The sequence below is a fragment of the Zosterops lateralis genome (assembly GCF_965231275.1).
Source record: "Zosterops lateralis genome assembly, chromosome: 6".
Classification (NCBI taxonomy): Eukaryota; Metazoa; Chordata; class Aves; order Passeriformes; family Zosteropidae; genus Zosterops; species Zosterops lateralis.
Window position 1 is genome coordinate 23386117 of NC_139761.1, and position 23983 is coordinate 23410099.

The 23983-nt window shown below is 38.3% G+C and overlaps 1 protein-coding gene across 1 annotated transcript in view; it reads right to left on the reverse strand.

The window, feature by feature from the left end:
* Positions 1 to 2055: 2055 nt before the first annotated feature.
* The window catches only part of LIN52 (lin-52 DREAM MuvB core complex component), a 41056-nt gene continuing 19128 nt past the window's right edge, over positions 2056 to 23983 (reverse strand). The window contains exon 6 of the mRNA XM_083863505.1: positions 2056 to 6014. Within this exon, the coding sequence (XP_083719631.1) occupies positions 5959 to 6014 (56 nt within the window). The 3' untranslated portion in view covers positions 2056 to 5958. The remainder of the gene's footprint in view (positions 6015 to 23983) is intronic.

Genomic DNA, 23983 nt, shown 5'->3' on the forward strand with positions numbered 1-23983 from the left:
TGCAGAGTACAAGAGAAAGAGAGGTGCCATTGCTTTCTCTGAAAAGGATAATCAATTTGGGATAATCAATATAAACATATATATATATAAGAATAAATTAAAATTAGCTATAACTGAAAAGTTACTTTAATACAGAGAGAGGAAAACAAATTGAAGGCCACAAAACTAACCAGCCTGAGCATCTGCACCTATGTGGGTTGCTCTGCTGGTCTCTTGTCCCTCATTCTCATGTAGCTGGTGAGCTCTCTTCCTGCCTTTTCATACATAGCCTCCTGCATTTTGGGCTATCCTAGTAAGTGGAAGATGGTAAATGACAAATTTATATTTATTCAAATTTAGCTTAAAATTCTGTGATTATGAAGAAAATTGAGCCTGCTATTTTTGAGACGGAAATCCTCCCTCACATATAAGTGTCTGTAAGCACAAAATTTAATTACCCTGTATTATTACGTCTACTCATCAGCTATGGGCCACAGAGCCAGCCTTTCAAGTGATACAGAACCAAGTCAAGTACTTTGTCCTCACAGAGATCTGGTCAATAAATAAGGTGCAAGGTCATCCTTATTACCCATTTTTTCTACTAGCAATTAAGTAAGGGCTTTCAAGCTCAGCCCTCTTCCTCTTTTCTGTTCCTTACTGAGGTGTCTATAACAGAGACAGGCAGGGAGCATTCTGGCTTCACTGGTCACTGATCTGTATTATAGGAATCAGCAGGCAGGGCAGAGGTCAACCACACAAACCCAACAAGAAAACGCCTATTCTGTACACTCATCAGCTGCCTGGAGTCAGTCATCCTCCTCAAAGAGACATGATGGAAAAGGTCAAGTCTAAAAACCAGCAGTTTCAGTGGATGATGAAGTCAAGATGTGAAGGGATCCTGCCATGCTGAAAATCTAACACAATCTAAATAAAACTGGCATTGTTGTGCCTATTCTATGCAGAATGTGGATTACACTCTCTAACAACTGGATCAGTCTGGATCTCTAGCTACTTAACCTTTTAACTATCTTTATATGGACTTTATGATTGGTTACAATTATTTGAGTTCAGAATATTGCAGTTCACATCCTCCTGAAAGAAACTCAAAGCACTGATAGAAAGATCAGCTTGCAGAAGTAACTTGTCTCCAGAATAAGTTTGATTCCAAGAAGTATACCAGTATGTAAAACCAAAAGGATCCAGTCTTTTTCCTTATCCTTGATTTTCTTTGTCTCTCTCTCTTTTTTTTTTTTTTTTTTTTTTTTTTTTTTTTTTTTTTTTCCTTCTAAAAATATTAAGGTGAATCTCTTATCAGGGCAATGTATATTTGGCATCACACATGCAATACCTTTTGGATGCATCTGGCACCCTGGATGATGTATGTGCTGGGATGTACATACATCCCAGGAGTGGGCGTGGGTTTTGGTATTTCTGTGGTGGGAAGGTTTTGCTATAGCAATAACAGAAACGTCAGAAACGTGTTTACAACATTTAAATCTGTTCTTCTAATCAATTTTATCCAGCTCAGAGTTGTTGCTCCATGGAAAGTTTCTGTCCAACTATAATTTTCCTGGGCTGAAAACACAGAGACAACCTTCTAGAAAATTGTCTTTCAATGAATTATCATCTTCTACTAAAGATTATTTAATGACTTCTTCAAAAGTGTCAGTACAGACCGGCATAGGAAGATGGAGGTACAACACTAAGAAGTGAGGATTATTTTCACACTCTATCAAGTTTGTATGCCATGTTCAGATAGTTCACTCAAAGATGTGACACATTTTCCCACTACAAGTACCCTTGTTGCCTGAGGTTCTTACTTACGAGAAACTTGAATGTGAAGATGCTTGAAGTACTTTTGTTGAAGTGTTTTTGAATGACTGCTGATTCTAGGGGAGCATATGCATCACTGTGGACTTTCTGCAATAGTAATTTGCAAGTAATCTTTTAGATATATACAATCAAAAGAAAAAGTTTATATTAGTTTAGGATGTTTAGAAGAAGTTACTGAACTTGTGGCAGGCAAGGAGGCCAGGATTTCAGACCATGTGACAAAGATGAAATTTGCCTTTTTCACATACAGTATAGGATGATGATGGAATTGCCAGGTGTCAATTCATTAGCACAGAATGGTTGGGATCACTGTCATTGGGATTTGGAAAAAATCATTGTTTGCCCAGCACTAGTTACTGTAGGTGAAGTGGATGAGATCAGCTGCAAATCTAGCTGATGATCCTGTTCTTAGGGATACTCAAAACAGGATTTAGGCCCCAATGCTGTGAAAGAAATCAGCAGAGTAACAAAATACAAGCTGCAATTAGGACATACACACTTCACAGTATGCTTGCACAAAGAGTACTCTGCAATTTTGATTATGCCAGCTCAGGCTATAATAGAAGACAAACCACTGAACATTGTGAACATAAGGAAGGTGAACATAGCCACAGAACAAAAACCATAGTAGAACCTGAAAAAACCACGAGTAGTGCACAGACAGTAAAGCAGAAAAAATCCAAACAACCATTCCTGACAATAAAAGAAATGAAAGATTCAAAACAGAATTATCAGGTAAGCAGATTTAAAACAACTTTCCCTGCCCCCAGCTTTTTGTTTGTTTGTTTGTTTTTGTTTTAATTTTTACTCTTTCTTTGTTTAACTGAATTACAGAATTCTCTATCTTGGAGCATTTTTCTGGTCAGAAGTACAGACAAATTAGGACCAAGACAAATTTATGGAGGGCAGTGTCTACTGTGGACCAGATTCAACTAAAACAGATTGCTAGATGCTGTGTAAGTTACTCTAATGTAAAATCACTGTGTAAGCCTTTTGTTTATATCCTTCCCTATCCTTCTACAACTGTTTATAAGCAAAGAGAAGATTACAGATAAGACTGGCTTGTGATTTGACTTGTAATAGCACCTCACATTTTTACATAATATAAAAAAATCAGTAAAACCAGAATAAGGTTCAAACATTACCTCCAAGACAGATTAGTCAATTTTCACTAATCTGTCATTTCTAGATGTCTTTTTGAGGGAAATATTAATCAAAGTTGAGAACTGTGAGTTACAGGACTGTTACAAAATTGTTGATTTTGTAATGGCAAAACACTGAGTTAAATGGAATATCACATTATTCCATTGCCAGTGCACACAGACTTTATTTTGATAATGATTAATATAACAAACAACAATTTCTTCTCAGTTGGATTAGATAGCAAAGCATTTGATAGTCCAAGACTGAAGTGAATAGCCTTTATAACTGAATGTGTGTAATACTGGCATTTAAAAGGAACCAAATAAATATTGAGTTTACCTCCAAGAAACTCACATCTAATATACCAATACATGAAAACACTTTATAAAACGATGCATCAGCTTGATTAATATTATGAACTCCTGATTTTCTTACACTTTTCATTCCCATCAATAACAAAAAATCACTTGGATTTTCTTGTATAGATAGATAACTATGGATGTCAGGAAGGATAGGACTGAAGGAAAAAATAGGGTTCAAAAGGGTATGAAAATACTTAGTAGCATTTGGATATTGACAAATATTTATTTACTGATGGGAATGGAATATCCACAGGCCAAACCCTGAGGTGGTGTCATGCAGATAAGTGAAGAAGAGCCTGAGGAATAGTATTGCCGAAGTGGCCAAGCAAAAGCTTTTGCATCTCAGAGGGCTATTTTGGAAACCCAGACAAACCTCTGAGGTTTGTATTTGCATATTATTAAACCAAAAAGCAGTAACAGAGAGAATAAAATTTCTCTGGCTAACACACAAAAATACATATAAATATTACCAATAAAAAAAGAAGATCATTGACTCAGCTCTACAGATGATAAGTACAAAATCAAAAAATATCACAATTCTAAAGCATATGTTATTGGCTGAGTTTTTTGGTTTGTTTTGTTTTAATGTATGTATGTTACTAAAAACTAACTAGAGTTTGAAATTTCTTACTGCACGTATCAGAAAATGCACATATACTTCCAGGACAGGCGTTCATATATTTTCCTATATCCTCTTTTCACATCTCAATTCCTGAATGTGTTGGACCAAGAAACCTCTATAAAATGCACAAACTAACACTGGTGATACAGATAAGTACCCCATTATGTCATATATGTGTGCATATATTACATATATAGTATACAAACTTAAATTTGCATTCCAAATCTATAATTCAATGCTTAAAGCTGTATCAACATCAGTTTGCACCACTGGTTTTTCTTCTGTTCCTGAACTACCACTTTCAGCTTCTCGTTCATCTGTCTCAATTCTCATGTTCTCAAGGGATGGAGGTCCTGTTAAGCTCAGCCCTGCATAAACTGTGAAGGACAGAAATAACTCTGTTAAGTCTTAAATCAGGCTCCTGATATTTCTAAATTCGTGCAGGGTCTTTCCAGGATGTAGGATTTAACTACTTAAACTTAGTTAACTGGAGCTGTCCAAAACAAGCCTAGTTCTCACTGGCAAAACCACAGACCGCAAACCAAAGTGTCACCGTCAATTCAGTAAAACTCAGAAGTTTATTTCATCAAAAAAACTCCCCCTCTTTATTGCACATGCACCCAAAAAGTCTCCTCTCTCTGCAAAGCCAGAAAAATGCAGTGCTGTAAAGACAGTCTGTTACATGTACTGTTTCCAAATAATTTCTCCTCTCAATATGTGACTACAGCCTGAGAAATTACACATTTTGAAAAGCCTACAAGGCAAAAATAAGATTATGTTATGTTATGTTTCAACATTATGTCGTATCCTAAAAAAGAACATATTTACTAATGCTTAAAATGTTGTTTTCTAGGAAAAGGAAAGAGGATGGAATGAAAAAATATTCTCTTAAGTAAAACAAAAAGTCTGAACATGTTCTGTATCTCTTCCAAGGGGTGAATATGTAGAAGTGCATGAACAGAAGAAAAAGGCATTAAACTGTAATCACAGTGTTCTGAAAGGGAGCAGCTCACAGAAGTTTCCATCTTAAAAAATTCTGGTTTTGTAGAAGAAGAAAATTTTGAGGTGCTGGTTTATAAGCAATAAAAATACCACAAGACATTATTTTCAGAAATGTTGAGATCCTGTATAGGCAGACCATCTTCACAATGTAGCTAACAGTCCTGTTGCCACTTCTTGGAGTGATAACTGAAAACATTACCATCTTTCAACTTTATAACTCTTTCCAGTTTCTAGCCCTGCCAGAAGCAAAGAATTGCAGAGGACTGACAAAGCTGTTTCTTTGTGTACTGGCCAAAGTTTCTGTGAGGATATCTTCCTTGAGACACAGTAACACTTCTTATTCCCTGTGGTCTGTTAGTTTCAATTTCACTTAGAGAACCACTTAGCAGTGAAAGGAAGCTCCTGGTACAGGCAAGGTCTGGAGGTTTTCCTCAGAGTACCATACATGCTTCTCTGAAGGCAGTGAGCAACTGGACTCTAATGCAGACATTGCACTCAGCTTCTACACTAAAAGCATATGCTCCTGCTGAGCCAGTGCTCCTGGTCAATGCACACCCCAAACTATGCTCAAATCCTTCAGCACAGACGTCACACCCAGGAAATCAATGCATCTAAGACAAAAGACACACAAAAGGGTCAAGGCCTCATGATGGACACTGGCCAGTGGCAGATCTGCTGTGTACCTCAAACAGGCTGCCCCTAGGAGCAGCTGAATAGGGACACTGGCTGTTCACTTTGAACTGCTGATTGAAACAGGGAACTGCATGTCAGGGCCAAGTCCTCCTGCTGGACATCCTGTGGTCAGATGTAGTCCGAATTCCAGTGCAACCAACTGCAGTCCTTGTGACCTGTGCAGACCATACATTTCCCCCATAAAAAGATGAGCTGTGGAAGCAAAAAGACATGTTTTTCTTCTGAAGGTCTAGAGCAAGAGCTTTGTTCTTCTTAGAATTTCTGAGCTTCATCTGGATCCAAAATGGCCTAGTTGGCGTATTTTCATCCAAATGGTAGATGCAGCTACTTTTTGGGTTTCTCTAGGATGTTCAAGAATTTCCCTCGAGTCATTTCTCTAGCTGAAATCACAAGGGAGGAAAAAGAGGTCAGTATTTTTTAAAAAGCCAAGAAACTCAAACAATCATATAATTTGTATAATTGTATAAAATATTCTAACCATAGGATAAAGAAATTCATTTAGATCTGTGCTTGTACCAAAACTAAGAATTATTTTATTTACCTATTAAAATGGAAAATAAATAAAACTGCATTTCAGCTTGAATTCCTGACATGCTACAAATGCAGGCAGGGTCTGGAATCTTCTAAACTCAGCAATAATTCCCACAGGCTGTCTCATTACATACAATCTATGCTTTCTATTCCTACTGCATTATGCTCTTCCAGCACCTCCTTTTCTCTGTACTATCCATCTCTGAATGATGAAATCCAAATCTCCATCGCTCTATCTCAGCACAATGGTTCCTGTATGTTATAATCTGTCAGAGATTATGGAACTCTCTCTTTCTCTGTTTCAGGATTATTGGTCCCTGGATGATGTGGTCTTCAACAGAAATTAGGCAGCATTTTCTCTCTCTCAGCAGTGTCAGTCCCTGGATGCTGTAATATAATGGGGTTTATATTCCTTCAATGCAGTTCATCTATGGATAGGGTAATAAAGTAAAGTTTATAGAGCTTTGGTCTTCTCTCTGTGTTGTCAGTCCTTCGGTGTTTAATACAGCAAGGCAAGGCTTATATGTCTCTCTCTCACTCTCAGTACCATCAATCTCTGGTAGCTGTACTACAGCAGGGTTTACACAGCCACTTTTCTGCATGAGACATGTCTGACTTGAGAACCCGTAAGATCACAAACTGGCAAAGCAGCCCTCATACCATTCTTGTCTTGCAATAACAATACAATGCATCAAAGACAATACCATTAGCAACTGAGGCTTGGAGAAAGACAATCTTCCCACTGGTGTCCCTTTATTTCTTTTCAGTAAAGGTGTAAGCTTTGTGTTAGACTGGTGGCACCAAAACATGGAGGGTTTTATTCACAGGAATGCTGAAAGCAGGCATGTTTCCCACACCTAGCCTCAAAGACAGTCTAGAAGGAGATAGGAATTAATTTTCTGTTTTACGCATTCAATTCCTGACTTCTCTACTGAGACAAACATCAGAAATTAAAATTAGCATAAAAACTGGAGGTGGGTTTGTTGATGTTGGGTTTTCCTCTGACATTATTGACTATCTGTTAGAACAGAACTAAATAAAATGTAATCAAAATGTTCAGCTTACAATACTCAGTGTGCACTCAGATAAAGACATTTTGTTGTTGTCTACATGAAAGTTAGTATTTGTCTCTTAAAGCCTCTTGTTTAAATTATTACATTCTAATATGTTTACACAAAATTTTATCACGAGGTATTATCATCAGCAAAATCCTTGTAAAACAATTAATTGTATGTAGAATTATATAACCTGTCTGTTACATACTGATACTTGTAGGCTGCAAAGTCCAGTGTCCTGAGTGGAACATGCTTCAGACCAGCTGCAGGTTCAAGCAGATCACTGCACACTATTTACTTGCCTCACACCTCCAGCTATGAGTTATATCATCTGGGATCCTGCTTCTGATTTGCAGCATGAACTACTACAAAAAGTACTCATTTGTACCTCTACCTCCCCAACCCCAAGATAACCTCCATGTTTTAAGTGCTGCTGAAGTGACACAGGGATAGAAGGTGCTGCAGAAGAACAGAGAGAATAGGTATTTTTTCAGAAACTAAGTTGTAGTGCACAAAGAACATGACTAAATAAAACTGAAATATTATTAAAATTTTAAAATTGGAAGAGATTCTTAGTACTTAGTTCTTTGACACCTCCCTGCCTTGCTCCAACAATAGTGCACGGTTTTAAAACATTCTTAACGAGAAAAGCACATAAGCTGAACTGTACTTGATAAAGTGGAAAGTTCTCCAGAGTGCAAGTCCCATACAGGAGATATACTAATGCATGACAATTCTGTTCCCCTAAAGAGGGCTGCACCCTATAAATCAGGCAGAGAGCATAGACTCCTTCTGTGTGCTGAGTGAAATTACTGTGGGTTGGAGGTTGCTCCAAGAGCACGTGCCTGCCTGTTCACTTGTCATCGGAGATGTTAACATTTCTGATTAATTCACAGACCTCTCATTTTATTCTTCATTCCTTTATCCTTGCTATCCTGTTCTGCTGCAGCTTAAAGATTCTTACCGACCTGCTACAATAATCACCACCCGCTTCCCCCCCCAACCTGGTGAAATTGTTTAGTGATGCCAACCGCGCTTTTAATTTGCAAGACATCAGACACAGAGGTAATTTATACCAACATCTGTTCATTTCTGACTTCTGAAACAAACTCGCACATGCTGCTACAAAATCCCATTAGGAGCAGGAGACAGCCTTCTGCTATTCTGTATTCCTCGTCTCCTCACAGATTCAGGCTTGCAGCAGGGCTTCATTTTTAAAGATATGATGCCAAACTGAGAAGGAAAAAGGACCTTTTATCTTTGTATATGTATGAAAATGGCCAGGAAGTAACATACCCATTTGACAGAAAACCCACAGCCAAACTAAGGGCAAGTTTCCTCAAGCATTAACAGTCTTGTCTTCCCTGCTTCAGCTGCTTCCCTCATCTGCCCAAGAACCACAGTTCAATGTACTCCTGGTAAACACAGGCCAAATTTTTATTACATGGTACAGTGTTCAAACATCTTGGCTATTCCTTCACCTTTGTTTCATTTTCATCTGCGCCGGAGTACAATCTGATGGATTTTGCACAGTAAAAGGCTCTAATATTAAACTGACTTCTGCTCAGTATTGCTTCTGAGAAATGAATTCTTAATAATAGGAATATAATTTCCATTGGGTCTTAGGGAGCTTGCTGGAGTGAGGGAAGCACTTGTAAATGAAGAAACCATCACCCACATTCCAAATACAATTGTAGGCTAAGAGATGGTAAAACCAGCTTTAAGTAACTACTCAAGGGACTAGCAGAAGCTATTTGAATAGTAGAGGTGGATTTTTTAATTAAAAGATTGGACAAAACTATATTGAAAACCTCAGGGATTTCTTTTTTACAATGGTAGTTTAAACCACAGACTTCAAGGGAAGAGAGGGTTTGAGCACAGGTTTCATTGTACCAGCAGACACACACTACAGAGGCTGCGCAGCACAAAACAGAAACATGAATCTGCATGACAAGTCACAATTTACGACCTTGCCTACGCTGTGCATCTACTACAATAGAAAAATCAACAATGGATACCATTGCAATAGCTTGGATACAAATTAACGTCACCTACAAAGGAAAGGAAGACACGGAACTCCACAAAAAAAATCACTCGAAGTTGATATCAGCACTGGTTGCTCTGGAAGTAGTGCTTGAATAAACTCCTTCAGATGAATGTATTGAGAAATGGTATCAGGTTATTATAATTAACAGAGAATGCTGTACTGTAGGAATTAAGTTTGCTGCCCAGCAGGATCTGCCAAGCAGATCTCAAGAACAGGTACTGGATAGGAAAGGCTGGGGCTGAAAGGAGGAGGAGACATTTCTACTTGATAGGGGAGCAGAATAAGGTTTAATATAATCTCCTCTTTAGAACTTCAATCCCTCAATCCCACATTTAGCTTTGTTGCCTCAGGCTCCATTTTTACTACACTTGTCCCCAAGCTGCCTCTCCGCAGTAAATTTTGTAGTTGCTGGTTGAAAAGATTCAGTAGTACAGATTGATTTCCTACAAGTGAGGAGATGAGGGATTACCAAAAGCAGTCCTGGTTAACAAGATTGGGTGCAGAATCTCCTGCTAGAGCAGCCCACTCTGCCAGTGCTTTGCATCCTTTCACTATGACATATGGGTTTCATTACACAAAGATTTTCCTGATTTTAACTTGGAGGCGATTACATTGGAAACTCAGAGCTATCTTTACATCTGTAGCAATTTAAAGGTTAAGTAACTTTTAATCAAATGACAAAGACTCATAATGTTTTTTCCTCGATTGAAAATGAAAACTGCTGTTCCGGATATTCCTTCCACTGACAATTTAATTAGAAAAAAACACTGCACTGGAGATTGGGGTCCAGCCTGATTATGGTCCCCATAAAAAGCCTTCTCACACATATGACAGCACAGGACATACTGTGTCATAAGGTCTGGATAGCCAGGAAATAATGGAAGGATTTACTGCTTTAAAATCAGCAAGGAAAACAGTGATTTATACTTACATAAGCAACTTTCATCCAGGAGAATCCCTAAGCAACACACATAAATGCACACTTTTTAAACACAATATACACTTAAATATATCCACAACACACTTGGGGGTAAAGTCTATGTAAAAGATATATGTGACAAACTGTATTTATCACACATTCATCATGAACATTATACCTTCACTGCTTACTACTTCTGGGCTTATCTAAAAATCTCAAAACAAAGCTTGCAACTATCTTCAAATTATAGATACTTTAATACAAAGTCACTTCCTAAGAAGCACTTCTTAGCTTCTATCCCAGATGTACAACTTATGGGACAAAATTTGACTGTGATCCTTCTCCGACCTGAAAATATAGCCTAGCTGAAATCTAAAGATCTTGCTACTAATAAAACCCAGCAATACAATTATTGTTTTTAGTTATGAAATGTCTTGCAGTGTCACATTTTAAATGCCACATTCTTGCCTACAAAAAGGCTATTTTAGGCACTGTTATACTTTGTTACCTTATCAATTATTCCTTCCATTCAGCTGTATTTATGGTAACTAAAGAACTTGTTTTTCAGCATGGAAGAATTCTTTTAAAGTATTAATAATGCACTCTCAAAACACTGGTGTGTCATTGGACTACACAGAAAACAAAACTAGAAAGGTTTATATCTGAAGCACTGTCAATGCAAATTACCATTTTATGGCAAAGAATATGAACTGCAGAAAGACAGCAGAACAGTTCTCTGGTTTTTAACCTTCTATGACAAGAGTGTGTTACATCAGAAATTATTTCTTATGGGCTGAGATACAATATTAGGATAAGAAGACACAATTATTCTTTTTCTTAGTTGGCAGGGCATAAAAAAGACCTAGAAGAACCTGCTGTGAGCAACTGTGGGAGCTTTGCTTGACTGAACTTGTGAAAGCCAATTGCAAAGTCATACCTTATGGTTGGGCTCAATATTGCATGTGGAAGGAAAATAACAAAATAAGTCAGCAGATGAGGGTTGAAGGCAAAAAGGTAATCTTAAATCAGCAAAAATATTTAAGATTGACATTAATACTGAACAGCCCTCAAAGAAAAAAGAAGCATATGACAGACAAGACCAAGAGAATTACTACCCAGACAACAAAATCTGAATTTCTGTAAGAGAGATAGAAGCTGGTCCCTGCAGATCTATCTCAAACCAGACCCCCAAAATCCTATCACCACCTGGCACCAGCTCACACCTCTTTATTCAAAGAAAGAGCTTCAATTACTCTGCTATCTGTTGTCTACTTCCTAATGTAAGTGTTAAATGACCTGCTAGCTGAAGACTGTTGGCCTTTGCCAAATACCAATGAAGGCTACCCCAAGCCCAATTTCAGAGAGAGTTGAACTGCCATCTCCGGAGAGCAGTGGCTAGTGAAAACAAGGTCAGTCACCTCCACTGGAGTCACACCTGGCACACGCAGACACTACAAGCTGTGCTTCAGGAACTGTTACACTGACACTGAAGACCACTGCAATCACCTAACACTCCTGAAACACTTTCCTCAGGTAAGACAACAGCATCAGTGTAAACCTCCAGGTGGAATAAGTTTGCACTACCATGGCATCTCTCAGCAATCAGTATCAAAGCACTTGCAAAGTTTATCAAGCCTTACAATATTCTTGAAACATACAGTCATTTAATTCCCACCTTACAGATGGGGTCACAGCCTCAGTACAGATTCTTGTGCTTTCACCCCGGCCAGCAACCAAGCCCCATGCAGCCATTTTCTTACTCCCTCACTAACAGAATCAGGGAGAGGATCAGAAGGGTAAAAGCTAGGAATTCTTCGGATCAAGATAAAGACAGTTTAACAGAGAAAGCAAAGCAAAACAAGGAATAGATTCACTGCTTCCCATGGCATGCAGGTGTTCAGCCATCTCCAGGACAGCAGGGCCTCATTACACATAATGGTGACTTGGGAAGACAAATACCACCACCCTGAACATGCCTCCCCTCCTCCTTTTCTCCCCACTTTATATACTGAGCACAATGTCATGTGGTCTGGAGTATCCCCTTGGTGAGGTTGGATCACCCGTCCCAGCTGTGTCTCCTCCCAACCTTCTATGTACCTCAAACCTCTTTGCCAGCGTGGCAATATGCAAAGCAGAAAAGGCCTTGGCTCTGCTCACCAATAACAAAACCATCGCTCTATTATCAACCTGTGTTCAGCACAAATCCAGAACACAGGCCCATACCAACCACTGTGAAGAAAATTAACTCTACCCCAGCCAAAACCAGCACAAGATGTATGTGAAAGGATTCAGCAACTGTGCTAGAATTCAGGCTCTGAGAGATGAGCTGTCAAGTCTTTCTGCAGCATTTTTAAAAAACAACACCCCCTTGGTACAAAACATCAGCGTCCTTCCCTGGGTGAATGAGACAGCAGAATGTGCCCTTATGTCAGCTGTACTTCACAGTCTGGCATGGCTTGTTTTGAAATGCTGAAGAAGGCGAAAGCTTGCACAAAGCCAGGCTGTGAATAGGAGCAGGTGAGCACACAGACTGCTCCTCCCAGTGTGCCATGAGAACAGTCCTCTCTGACAGAGAAATGGTAAATAGCTGAGACTGATAAAGTTTTAAACCATTGAAAAGTTCAGTGAGTGTTAGCTAGAGCCTTAAGAACTGTAATCAAATACCTAATGCTTTCTTGAATTATGAAATCCCCACGTGACCTCTTTCCACCTTGTTTTTCTCCACACACAGTACTCATGTTTTATATTATACCTGATAAGAGATCTCAGAGATCGTTCAGGATTATCCAGTGATAACAGACCTGCTACAGATTAATAAATCCTCGAAAATGTTATTGTTGCTATCAATAAATACTAAAATTATATCTGCTCAAAGAAAAAATAGATTCCTTTCCTGCAGAATAATTTACATTGTTCTCCTAACCAGATTTCCCTACCTCGCAAGGAGGTTACCATTCTGTTTGCATTCAGCTGCAAACTGTGATGTTCACAGAGCTTCGAATGCCAAAACCACAAACAGTATTCATTCACATACAGATGGGCAAAGTCAGTCAATGAAAATGCTCAAAGCAAGGGGCAAAGACAACCCTGCCAATGACCAGGGAGTTACTAAACTTATGTTCCAGGCCACAGATACTAGGATGTGTAGGTATTTTATCCTGAGTGACCCTGATATTACAGTAAACTCTTACAGTACCTCCCAATTCTAGGAGCTGCCTGCAGCCAATATCTCGTAGGGCCAAAGATCTGATCCCTCTGACCCCCAAAGCAGGGAAAGAGTTACATCTTCTCTCTGCAAAGCCAATAAAAACCTCTTGATTATAATTTAGATAAGAGCCACTGGATTGAATAATAATGTCTGAAACTCCCCTGGCTGTTTCACCTTGAGACGTCCATCACTGGGTTAAACATGATGCTAATTGCATTTGGATTGATTAATTTCTCTCACTCCTGTCTATTCGAATAATGCTTAACAAAATAATCACAGCACCCAGAGCCAAATCTTCTCCGTCAAAGGAATGAAGCCATCAGAAGCAGCAGAGATGAAAGAAATGAAGATGACCCGTAATTACTGCTACGGTGATATCATTACCATATTACAGAAAATGAGTGTACGTGGGGGGAGCGGGGGCTGCGATTATTATTTATTTTTTAATGGAACCTCACATCCTAAGAATACAGATCCAACACAGTGAGTGGAGCATACAGAAATACAGAACTAAAAAATTATTGTGCGTTAAATTGCAAAATACAGTGAACACTAGGACTCCTGATACATCAAGCATCCTGTACTGTGAGCTGCTGCTTATTCACTTCACTCTTTTCATTGCAATAATATTTTGTGTATGACTAGCATAGAGATTTAAGATGCCTCTCTTCTCAAAAAGATCCTCAAGGGCCTGCAGCAGAACTCACCCATAACCTTGATGCTAAAGTCATTATTTTTTAATATTATTACAAGTCATCTTATTTTCAATGCCAACATTCAGATTTTTAAACCACAAGACCTAAATTGATGCTCAAAGAAAAGCTATTATGGAAGAAATTTTTATTCTTCAATGCTGATTCCTCTCTGAAGGCAGTTATAAACTGCATCCCCAGCCACAGTAGATCACTTTCAACCATTCAATATGCTGGTTCTGTAAAGATAGCAAATGTATCAAGTCTGGAAGAATTTAAAGCAGGATTTGAAAAAAAAGAAAATGAAAAAACCTCGAACAACCAAACCCACAACCCTAACATGCAAATGGAAGGCCTTCTGCTCCCTTTATTCTCCAAAATGCACTCCCAAAGCCCCTATCATTTGAGAAACAAATAACTTGGCAATTGTGTAAGATCTACAGACACCTGTGCACTGCAATTCTAATTGTGGTTTATACACTTCACTTCTCTCAGTGCTCCTTATGCCTGCCCCCTAGTCTCAGACCAAAGACAAAACACACAACTAACAGCTTAAAATATTTATTCTGGAATAAAGCCAAGGTCAAATACACAAGAAAATTTCACATGCCAAAAATGTCAAGACCTAAGACCAGGCACTGACTCATGAAGCTAATTAAACACAGAAAAATTATTTTCAAGTATTTTGCAAGGCTGAAATTAAAAAAAAAAAAAAGAAAAAAAAAAGAAAAAGAGTTACACTTCTAATTAAAAGCAGTAAGAAAAGAAATTTTGCATCAAAGTTGAGGATATTTTCAAATATATCTGAAAGGTACTTTACTAGCGTAAGTTATCACTGGAAGAGCTACAACTTGGGAGAGCTCTGACCATCAAATCCCAGAGATATCACAACTAAACAGCAGAATAGGGCCATGTTTTCACAAGGAGCACTCTAAAGGGCCTTTTTTCTATTTGCTTGTACCAAAAGGAAATAATCTCTTTCTGGCTTCCAACACCTGCAGTAGACCAAGAGCTCTTGATAATTTAGATTTTCTCACCACAGGATCTCATGGAAGAATCTTTCTCAAACAACATGCAGAAACAAGATCAAAACTCTTTGCTCAAGAACTCTTGGGCATAAAACACACAAAAAAGCTCAGCAAAGAGATCTGTGCTGAACATACACATGGAGCCAGGTATGAAAGGTTTCTGGAGGTGAATAGACCCTTCTCAAGGGAATGGAGGCAGAAGTGCTGCCCACACTTCCACAACACAATGCACCACAATGCAGTGCCTCTGCCTGCACTGGGAAACACGTATTTACTGCTGGGAGCAAAGCAGGTGAACCCTGAGAGTAACAATTTTTTCAAGTTTTATCAGTGGCCAGGGCATGAAGGCCATGGCCAAATCTGAGCGCAGGAGCCAATAGAAACAAAGGGATTAAGAGTTATTAGGAGCAGAGAGAATTACATATTTACAGTACAGTTACTGAAAAATAATCGTGTAATGATTATGTAAGTCCCTATATTCCTTTTGGCTAATAATGCTGGGATACAAGCTGTATGGTTATGCAAGCCAGGGCACACAAATCCAATCAGAAGACATCAAGGCTTGTTTACAGGAAGGCTTGTAGCACTGCACCGAGAATGCTACAGCTCCCTTGACCTCCAAAAGGCAGAAACTAGCCCTTGTCAATAGGTTAGCTAATGGCCTGAACTGTGAAGAAGAACTGAATTTTAAAATTTAACTTCCATCAACAAACTTAATGGAGAGAGATATCTAGATCCAAGAAGCTCATAAGATGGTAGTCTGTATTTATTTGTCCAGACATATGTCTTTACTTCATAAAGAGCAGACTAAATCTTTGAAATGTTTTCTAATCCCAAGATTCCTTATTGAAACATTTTTCTGTTTAGATGACTGCAGCTCTTGACACAACAATGCATTATCAGTATTGAAGGTCCCTATGAAAAGAAGATTCATGGGCTTTGACTGAAAAATACTATTTGATTTACATATGAATTACACCAAGATTCCTTTTGCAATTAGTTCATACAACACATTATATTACATAGACTTCCAAACTTTCCAAAAATCCAAGGAAAAAGTCTGTATGGCCAAATACATGCAAAAGACTGAAATCTTAGTCTTCCAAGGTCAAAGTCTCAGGTTTTGTTAAGACAGAATTATAGAAGAACAGCAATATGCAGTTTGTGGGCTGCAGAAGAAAACCCTCACAACTGCCTCCATCATTTTATTCTTTCCTTCACATGGATCAAAGGTATTTCATGTAACAATTACCCTTATCCCTATCCTCATCTTCCCCAGTATATTCATTGCTTGCTTTACTCCAGCATTTTAAGTTATAGTTATACTATTTTAATTATTTTAACTTGATAAGTTTGATGTGTTTTGCCCACTACAGTACCCTTCTGGCAGCAATATCCTGAGCTAAGGAGTATCCGAGAGATCAGAAGAGGTTTCAGGAAATTCAAAACAATCTTAACCAACTCCAAGCGGGTCACAAGACATCTGAGGAAATGCACTGATTTAGAAATGTTACAGTTTTTAGAGCATCCAAATGCTAGCAGAGTCAAGTTCAAATGAACAGGGAAAAGCTGCTATTACTCAGAGAATCTATGACTAGTGTTAACCTGACCTATGTGATAACAAAATTGTAACATCACTCAAGGCTATTTGGAATGGGTATTAAAATATAAATAATGTAGGTTCTGCTAGTTATTACAATTTAGCTGCTAATGAGCTTAAAGGCAACTAGGCAAGGCTCAACTGTAAAAGCAGATGTAAAAGATACACTCAAAAATATACCCTTCCAGACCCACAGGGAAATGTGAGAACATTTTTCATGAAGACCCTCATGCTTCTAGTATTGATGAGTTTTGAAGAAAATATTAAGAATATCAGAAATATGAAGGGTATTGGAGTCTGAAGATATCTCCTGAGAGTAGAGGCCAGAAGAAACTCCAGTTTTTTGAAACTCAGAAATAAAGCCAAAACAAACAAAAAATCATTATTTTTCACTCCAGAAGGTCTACTGAGAGTAGCCAGTAAGCTTCCAAAAATCTCTTCATGTTTATTTACAGTCCATACATACCACTAGTCTGACACCACGTTTACCATTAGATACTTCTCTTATGAAAGCTGAATGCAGCCACACCGCTATCTTTTAATGAGCACAGAATTGTTTGTCATCCATTACTAGAAGAAAGAGCAGAGGCACTGCAGCAAAGCAGACAGCAAACCTTCTACAAGACAGCTCAGAAAGGAAGGCAGAAGGCTGTGCCTCTGTTTTGCCATGAAGACAGCCATGAAAGATGACCATGAAGAGTCTCCATAGATTTGGTGACTGGGAATACTGTTCTGAGGGCTGAGGGGCAATGAACAAACTTTGGAAGTCAGGAGAACTCTGAAGACTCCATGATCCAGTGACAATGGAACTATCAGATGTCTTTAGAGTTAGAAAGGTATGGCAGAGTAGAAGCAGTATAATAAAATGAGGATACAAGGAAAAAGTACTTGGTGAAGAAAATTTAATCTACCAGAAGAGAAGAGATCAAATAAGGTATACAGTACAATATCATATGAGGAAAATTGTACAGAATCAGAGATTCATTCTGATTTAATAGAACCTTGGCAGGTCTCAAGTTAATGCTCAAGGCTTTATCCAGTCAAGCCATAAAAACATCCATAGATGGAGACTGCACAACCTCCCTTGACAATCCTTCCAATACTTGACTGTTCCATGCTGGAAAAATTTTCTCTTGATTCAAGTCAGAAAGATTCTTGCATCAATTTATACTTATTGTCTCTTGTCCTCCCACAGCCTGACACCATCCTCTCAAAAAATCTCCCCGCACCTTCTAGCAGGCAGCTATCAGGTCCCTGTGAGGTCACCTCTTCTCCATGCTGAATAAGCCCCATTCCCTTGGCCTCTGTTCACAGGGCAAATGCTCCAGCCCCTGATCATCTTGGTGGCCCTCCACTGAACTCACTCCAGTTTACCAATGTCTTCATGCTGGGGCATGGAGGATGCCACTGGATGTGGTGATGCAGATGCATCACTTCCCTGGATCTTCAGGTCATGTTTCAATCATCAGACGTATATGAAATCCCACAATGCTTTCCCATATACTACTTACTTGCTGTATTCCTTTTCAACACTGTTTCCTTGCCTTTAATCTTCCACGTACCCACTGCTTTGCTTAAGGTTCCAGGAAACCCAAGCACCATAGGCAAGAATGAAGGCATTTTATGCCCTGAGACAGGGAAGGAATTATTTGCTCCTTTCAGTTTTATATACATTCTATATACACATTAATATACATATATACATTAATAAACATAAATTGTAAATGCTTTTTTTTTTTTTTTTTTTTTTTAATTAATGAAATCTTTATTTTAAAGTAAGCCAGGTACTAGACATGAAAATCTTGGGGCAACCCAGAGAACTATCTATTGAAAACCAAATGAGAGCTTGGCCTGCTACCCAGAAACATCCATCACCCAGCCCTTTTCTGCTGGGATTTGTGTTGAATGACGTCCTCTGCAGGTTAACAATTAGTTTTTAGCCTAAGAGTCCTGTGTCATCGTCATCATCTCCCCAGGAGACCAAAACAGGCTGAGTGATTTTTAGATTACATGGTCTGATAAGACACAGGCTCCTGACTCTCTGTGTGCTTGTGCCATGCAGGCCACCTGCTCTATGGAGCTGCCACCAGGGACACCTTCAAAAAGGTTTAATAATGATGTTCTCTCTAGAGATGTAACTCAGAGCATGCTCAGAATTTACACTCTATACCACTGACTAAAATCTTGCATATAAAATGCTATATATAAATAGCATCTATGACTAGCTGCAGAAAGAGATTGTAGAAATGTTATTTTCTATTAAACGGGAATCTGTGTGCTCTGTAGTCATAAAAACTGTAAATGAGCACAGGAATTGATAGAGCAGGGCAGATCAGTAATCTACCCAGTCAGACAACCTGTCTGACTGCACCCAAGATCAGAAGCATCACAAGAAAAGGGAGGGAGTCACATTATGAAGACACATGGAATAATTATTACCAAAAGATTCCTCTTCTTCTTAAGTGCTTGTTTTATATCCTGAAGGAGCTGATATTTCCTACTTATTTTAGATTTTTTCTGTTCTAACTAAAAATGTTCTCATCGTCCATTTAATTGCCTGATTCCTTTTCAATTGCTGCTAAGTACTTCGTCTAAAAAAACAATAATCCCAGTGTGGCAGAAAGTCCCACATCAAATAATTTATTATGTTAAAAGCATTTATTTTTGCTAATTTTAATCTGACTATCTTCCATTATTTGCTTTCTGATTTTCTTCCCTCTCATTCTTTTCAGGGTTGGGAGTCAATAGGAATTTTCAATTTATGTTCTCATTGAAGAGATGTAAAATAACAACTGCACTACCTTTCAAAATCAAAGAAATCCTCTTTTTTCCCCCCACATTCTCATGAAGGAAACTCTTGATTTATAAGCAGCTCTCTAAAAGTGAATAGTGTATACCACACTATCACAAAATTATTCCTACCAAAATAATGTCTGAAGTGACAGAGTATGCAAAGTTACAAAATAGAGAATGAGAGTGATTTCCTTCCTGGGAAATTATTATTAGACCTTATGCAGAAATACAGGGTGTAAAGCATAAACAATTATTAAATTCAAACAGAAGAGGAGGGAGATAGCATAATAATTTGCTGTGACTTGGAGATTCACTCAAGCCTGAAGACATACAGGAGAAGAACAATTTGCTCAGCTTCACCATGCTGGGGACCTGGCTATTCTGGACCTGGCTGTTTTGGAGGATCCCAGGAACTCAGGAAGTTTGAGGGGCACATGCAAAACAGGATTAAATCCTGCTACATTCATCAACTGTGCACAAAACCCAATTACTCTGAGCAAATTCTCCAGCAACTTCAGACAGATTTTTCAAGACAATCCTGCCAAACAGCAAGTTTTTCATCCAGAAACACAAAAGTCATGTAAAAACCCACAACATCAGAACATCAGAACAAAGAAAAAACATGACAAGAAAGAGAAATGGAGAAATGGTCTGATGCAATAGTAAAGTATGTGTAGAAATGTATGGAGATCTTGATTACAGTCAAAATATGGAGCTCATTTTTGTGAATGGAACAAGATTTGATAAGATCAGAGTAAAAGATTCTGAGAAAGGTATAATATTATAAAAACTTGGATAAGCACTGTGTGGAACCATAGGAAAGGTTTTATTCCATAAGTGGTATATCAAAAAAATGGAAGAAGATTTTAGATTATGGCTTGAGTGCTTCGACTTACTGGAGAGTCAAACATTATACTTGGTCACAAAGTTAAATGAGCAACAGAACAGCAGTCATCGAAAGAGGGATCACAGACAATTAGTTTGACATTGGAAAAGGAGTAAAAAGTTCCAGTTTCAACCAGTATTCAGGTCTCACAAATATAAGGGAAATGAAGGAGCTGCTAGGAAGCATTTTTAACCCACAGGTTCTAGAAAGGTAGCAATGTTCGTTAGCTCTTGCTCTAAATACTCTGAAAAATGGATGTTGCTAACTTACAGTTGTAATACAGAACAAAATATGATGTGAGACAAACAAAGCCATGCTACACATGCATTCACACTCGCTCTACAAGATAGTTTTGTTTCATGTACATAAATTTTACTTTTTTTTTTTAATTATCTGGCTTCTTAGGAGTAATAAAACACTACCTCGCCTGAGCATTGTAGTGCTTGAACAGAAATTATATTATGAGAATTATTTACTGAAAAAAGAATAAAGATAAAAAGAGTACTGATAAGATGGGAAACAAAAAAAAAGTGCTACAGAACTGATATTCTCTTCATTCATAGAACATATTTTTCACTTCTCAGTTTCATTGCCATAACCACGTACAATCTGAATCATTACAATACATCCACATCCCACTTTCCTCATCATTTAATTGGAAACTAGGTGATACCCACCCTAAAAATCATCAACATTCACCATTTCTCCTCCTCTCACTGACACACATGCAAAGGGCCTATAAACTCCTATTGTCACCAGCCTAAGACATGCCCTTCACTGGGACAGATGTTGCTACTGGCTTGAAGAACTTGTGCCCTCTCTGGAAATCCAGCAGCAGGCCTTTTGTTTTATCCAGCAGGCAGGGGCCACTCAAAATCCTCATTAGGAAGTGATCTGCAGCTATGCACTAAAGGGAAGAGTCCAGCTTGTAGGATTTTGGATTTCAGTTAAGGCAGTGCTTAGCAAGAAGAGAGACCAGCAGGTACATTTTCAATGCCATCTGCTGGATAAGACAGACAACTCTAATAACGGCAAACACCCACTGTTTTCTACCTATTACCATCAACTCATACCAACAGCTCCCTCCTCTTTGTACCTTACCTAAACAAAGATCAAATTTGAAGTTGTCTTAATAATCTTATTCCTCTTAATAGTATCTTATTCCTTAATAATATCTTATTCTTTAATACTCTTCCTGTTAATGCATCCAAGAAAGCAAATAAGCCAATATTTATGGACATGTTTGAATGTATAAAAATGACTGCATTTTACCCCAGCTGAGAATTCAGGGGGTTCTTACAAAGAAAAAGATCTTAAAATAGATATGATTTAAAGAGCCTGATGCCTGTGCTGCAAAACATATTCCTGCACTGCATTAATTTCATCTCCCATTCTGGAAGGGCTAATACTTCTTTCTGAGGAGAGCAATGAAAACATCACGACACAAGAAGTTTTTTTCTCCTCTTGCCTGAAGAGTATTTATCCCACTGCAAAGACCAACAATGGAAAGCATTCACTCAGCTAAATGAGTAGAAACAAACTTGTATTTCACAATAAAACAGAACAGACAACTGCTCTAAAGAGACAGGTAAATTATTTTCCTAGAATAGTCCAACACCAGATATTCTAGGATTTGAGAACAGGTTATTTATTAATTCAGAGTGAACAAAATGTTGGTTTGATCTTGAACAATTTTCTGACTTTTGTGAATTATGACATATTATGGTCAACCAAATTGCAAAGCTTCACTAAACGTGTCTCAACTGTTCACAGAAATAATCAACAATATGGATATCTGCAATTTCTCATAAAGGACATCTGAACACTTGTGATAGTGGAACCAAAGAACTTCTGAAGACTCTGGCAGAATGACCCTCTTGCTCTATCATGCTATTTAGACAGCCTATTGGATCACCTAAATTGAGTAAAAAAAGAGGGAATGGCATCAAATGAGGTCTGGCATGAGGTTGATATAACTCATGTAAGAGATACAGGAACAGATTGCACTCCTAGGTCCTCAAATACAAAAATCGTACATGCTGATGTGAAAAAACAACAATTGTTAATAAACAGATATTCTACTCTTCAACACTCCATATGGCAGTCTGATGGATTAAACACCAGCAGAGTGTTGATCACTCTAAAAGCTCATATTGAGATGATCTGGAAAATCTGTCTATCTACAATTTACGAATTCTGGTTAATTTAATTAAAATGTTGCATCACTAAGTGCCTTAATATGGAAAGCCATAAGCTTGTGAGGTTCCTGGCACATGCTTGCCTTCAGAAGAAGCTACGGAACAAATTAGCAAGAATCTCCTTTTAAATTTGGGGTATAAGAAGGAAGGAAGACTCCTGAGCTAGAGAATTAGTCTGAGAGTACAAGCAGGAAGAAGAGGGCAGAAAAATCTCCAAAACAGGCAGAGGGATAGGTGATACAATAAGGCTAAGGAATGCCCATAGCATAAGAAGCAAAAAGGACACAGGCTGTCAAGGTACAGGTGACTTCTTTGAAAGGGGCCAGCTAAGGTTAAAGGAAACTAGATGTGTTAGAAATCACAGACTGAGAATTGGAGAGAAAGGGGTGGGGTTCAGAAAAGAAACTGTCCCCTTGCAAGGAGAACAAAGGCCAGGAAGTCCCCAAAAAGAAGAAGCCTGTGATCGACATGCTTGGCCAAAGGTAAACCCAGAGATGTAATCTCCCCTTACCAAGGAAGGCTCAAGATCTGGCTTCTTCAATTGAGACAGGCTCCAGCATATACACAATCAATTACTGCAATTTAGCTAAGGGGCAGTACTTGTTCATTTTCAATTTGGTGTCAGTACCATGAAAGAGAATCTTTGAGGCTAAGCCAGCTTACAAAGATTTTTTTTTCTTCCTAGAAGCATGGTTGGATGAAAGAATACAGACATTCCCAATGCAGAACACCTGCCACAAAAGACAAGTGAGGAAACTGCTAGAATGTGGAAGCAGATGATAGTTTGGAAAACAAATGAAAACCATATCTGAATGCAGCTCTAAGTTAATAGAAAGCAAAACATTCCCAGTACATTCACTACTGTCTCTGGAATGACACGTGTGTTAATACATTTTTATACTTAATAATATCTACTGTTCTTCTTCTTAAACAAAAAATGAAGATGCTGAGTTCACTTCTTAGCAGTTAAAGCTGAGGATGCAGCATCAAGGGTTTTCTGGGCACAACTGCTAATATTTGAGAGGAGTCTGAAAAAAGGGAAGTGGTGTTGTCAGGGAGATATTGTGAAAGTACAGACAGAAGCCCCCATGTTACTGTTGTCCACTCCACTGTAATTCAGTGTCTTGGGGTTTCCTCCTAACTTGTCTTAAACTGAGACATTCAGCAAAGCATAAAAACCTTTTTTTTCTCTTTCCATTTTCAAAACTATCTAGACTAAAGAAAAAGATTCTAGATTGAAGGAACAGCAGTTATCTCTAGGAAAAAATTGCTTTAGGCTCATTTCTTGTTCCAAATTATTAAACATAAACAATTTTGGATTTTGTTCTGTAGAATGATCATTGTAATTGGAAAAAGTAGGAGGAGCAGTCTCTCCAGTATGGCAATTGGTCC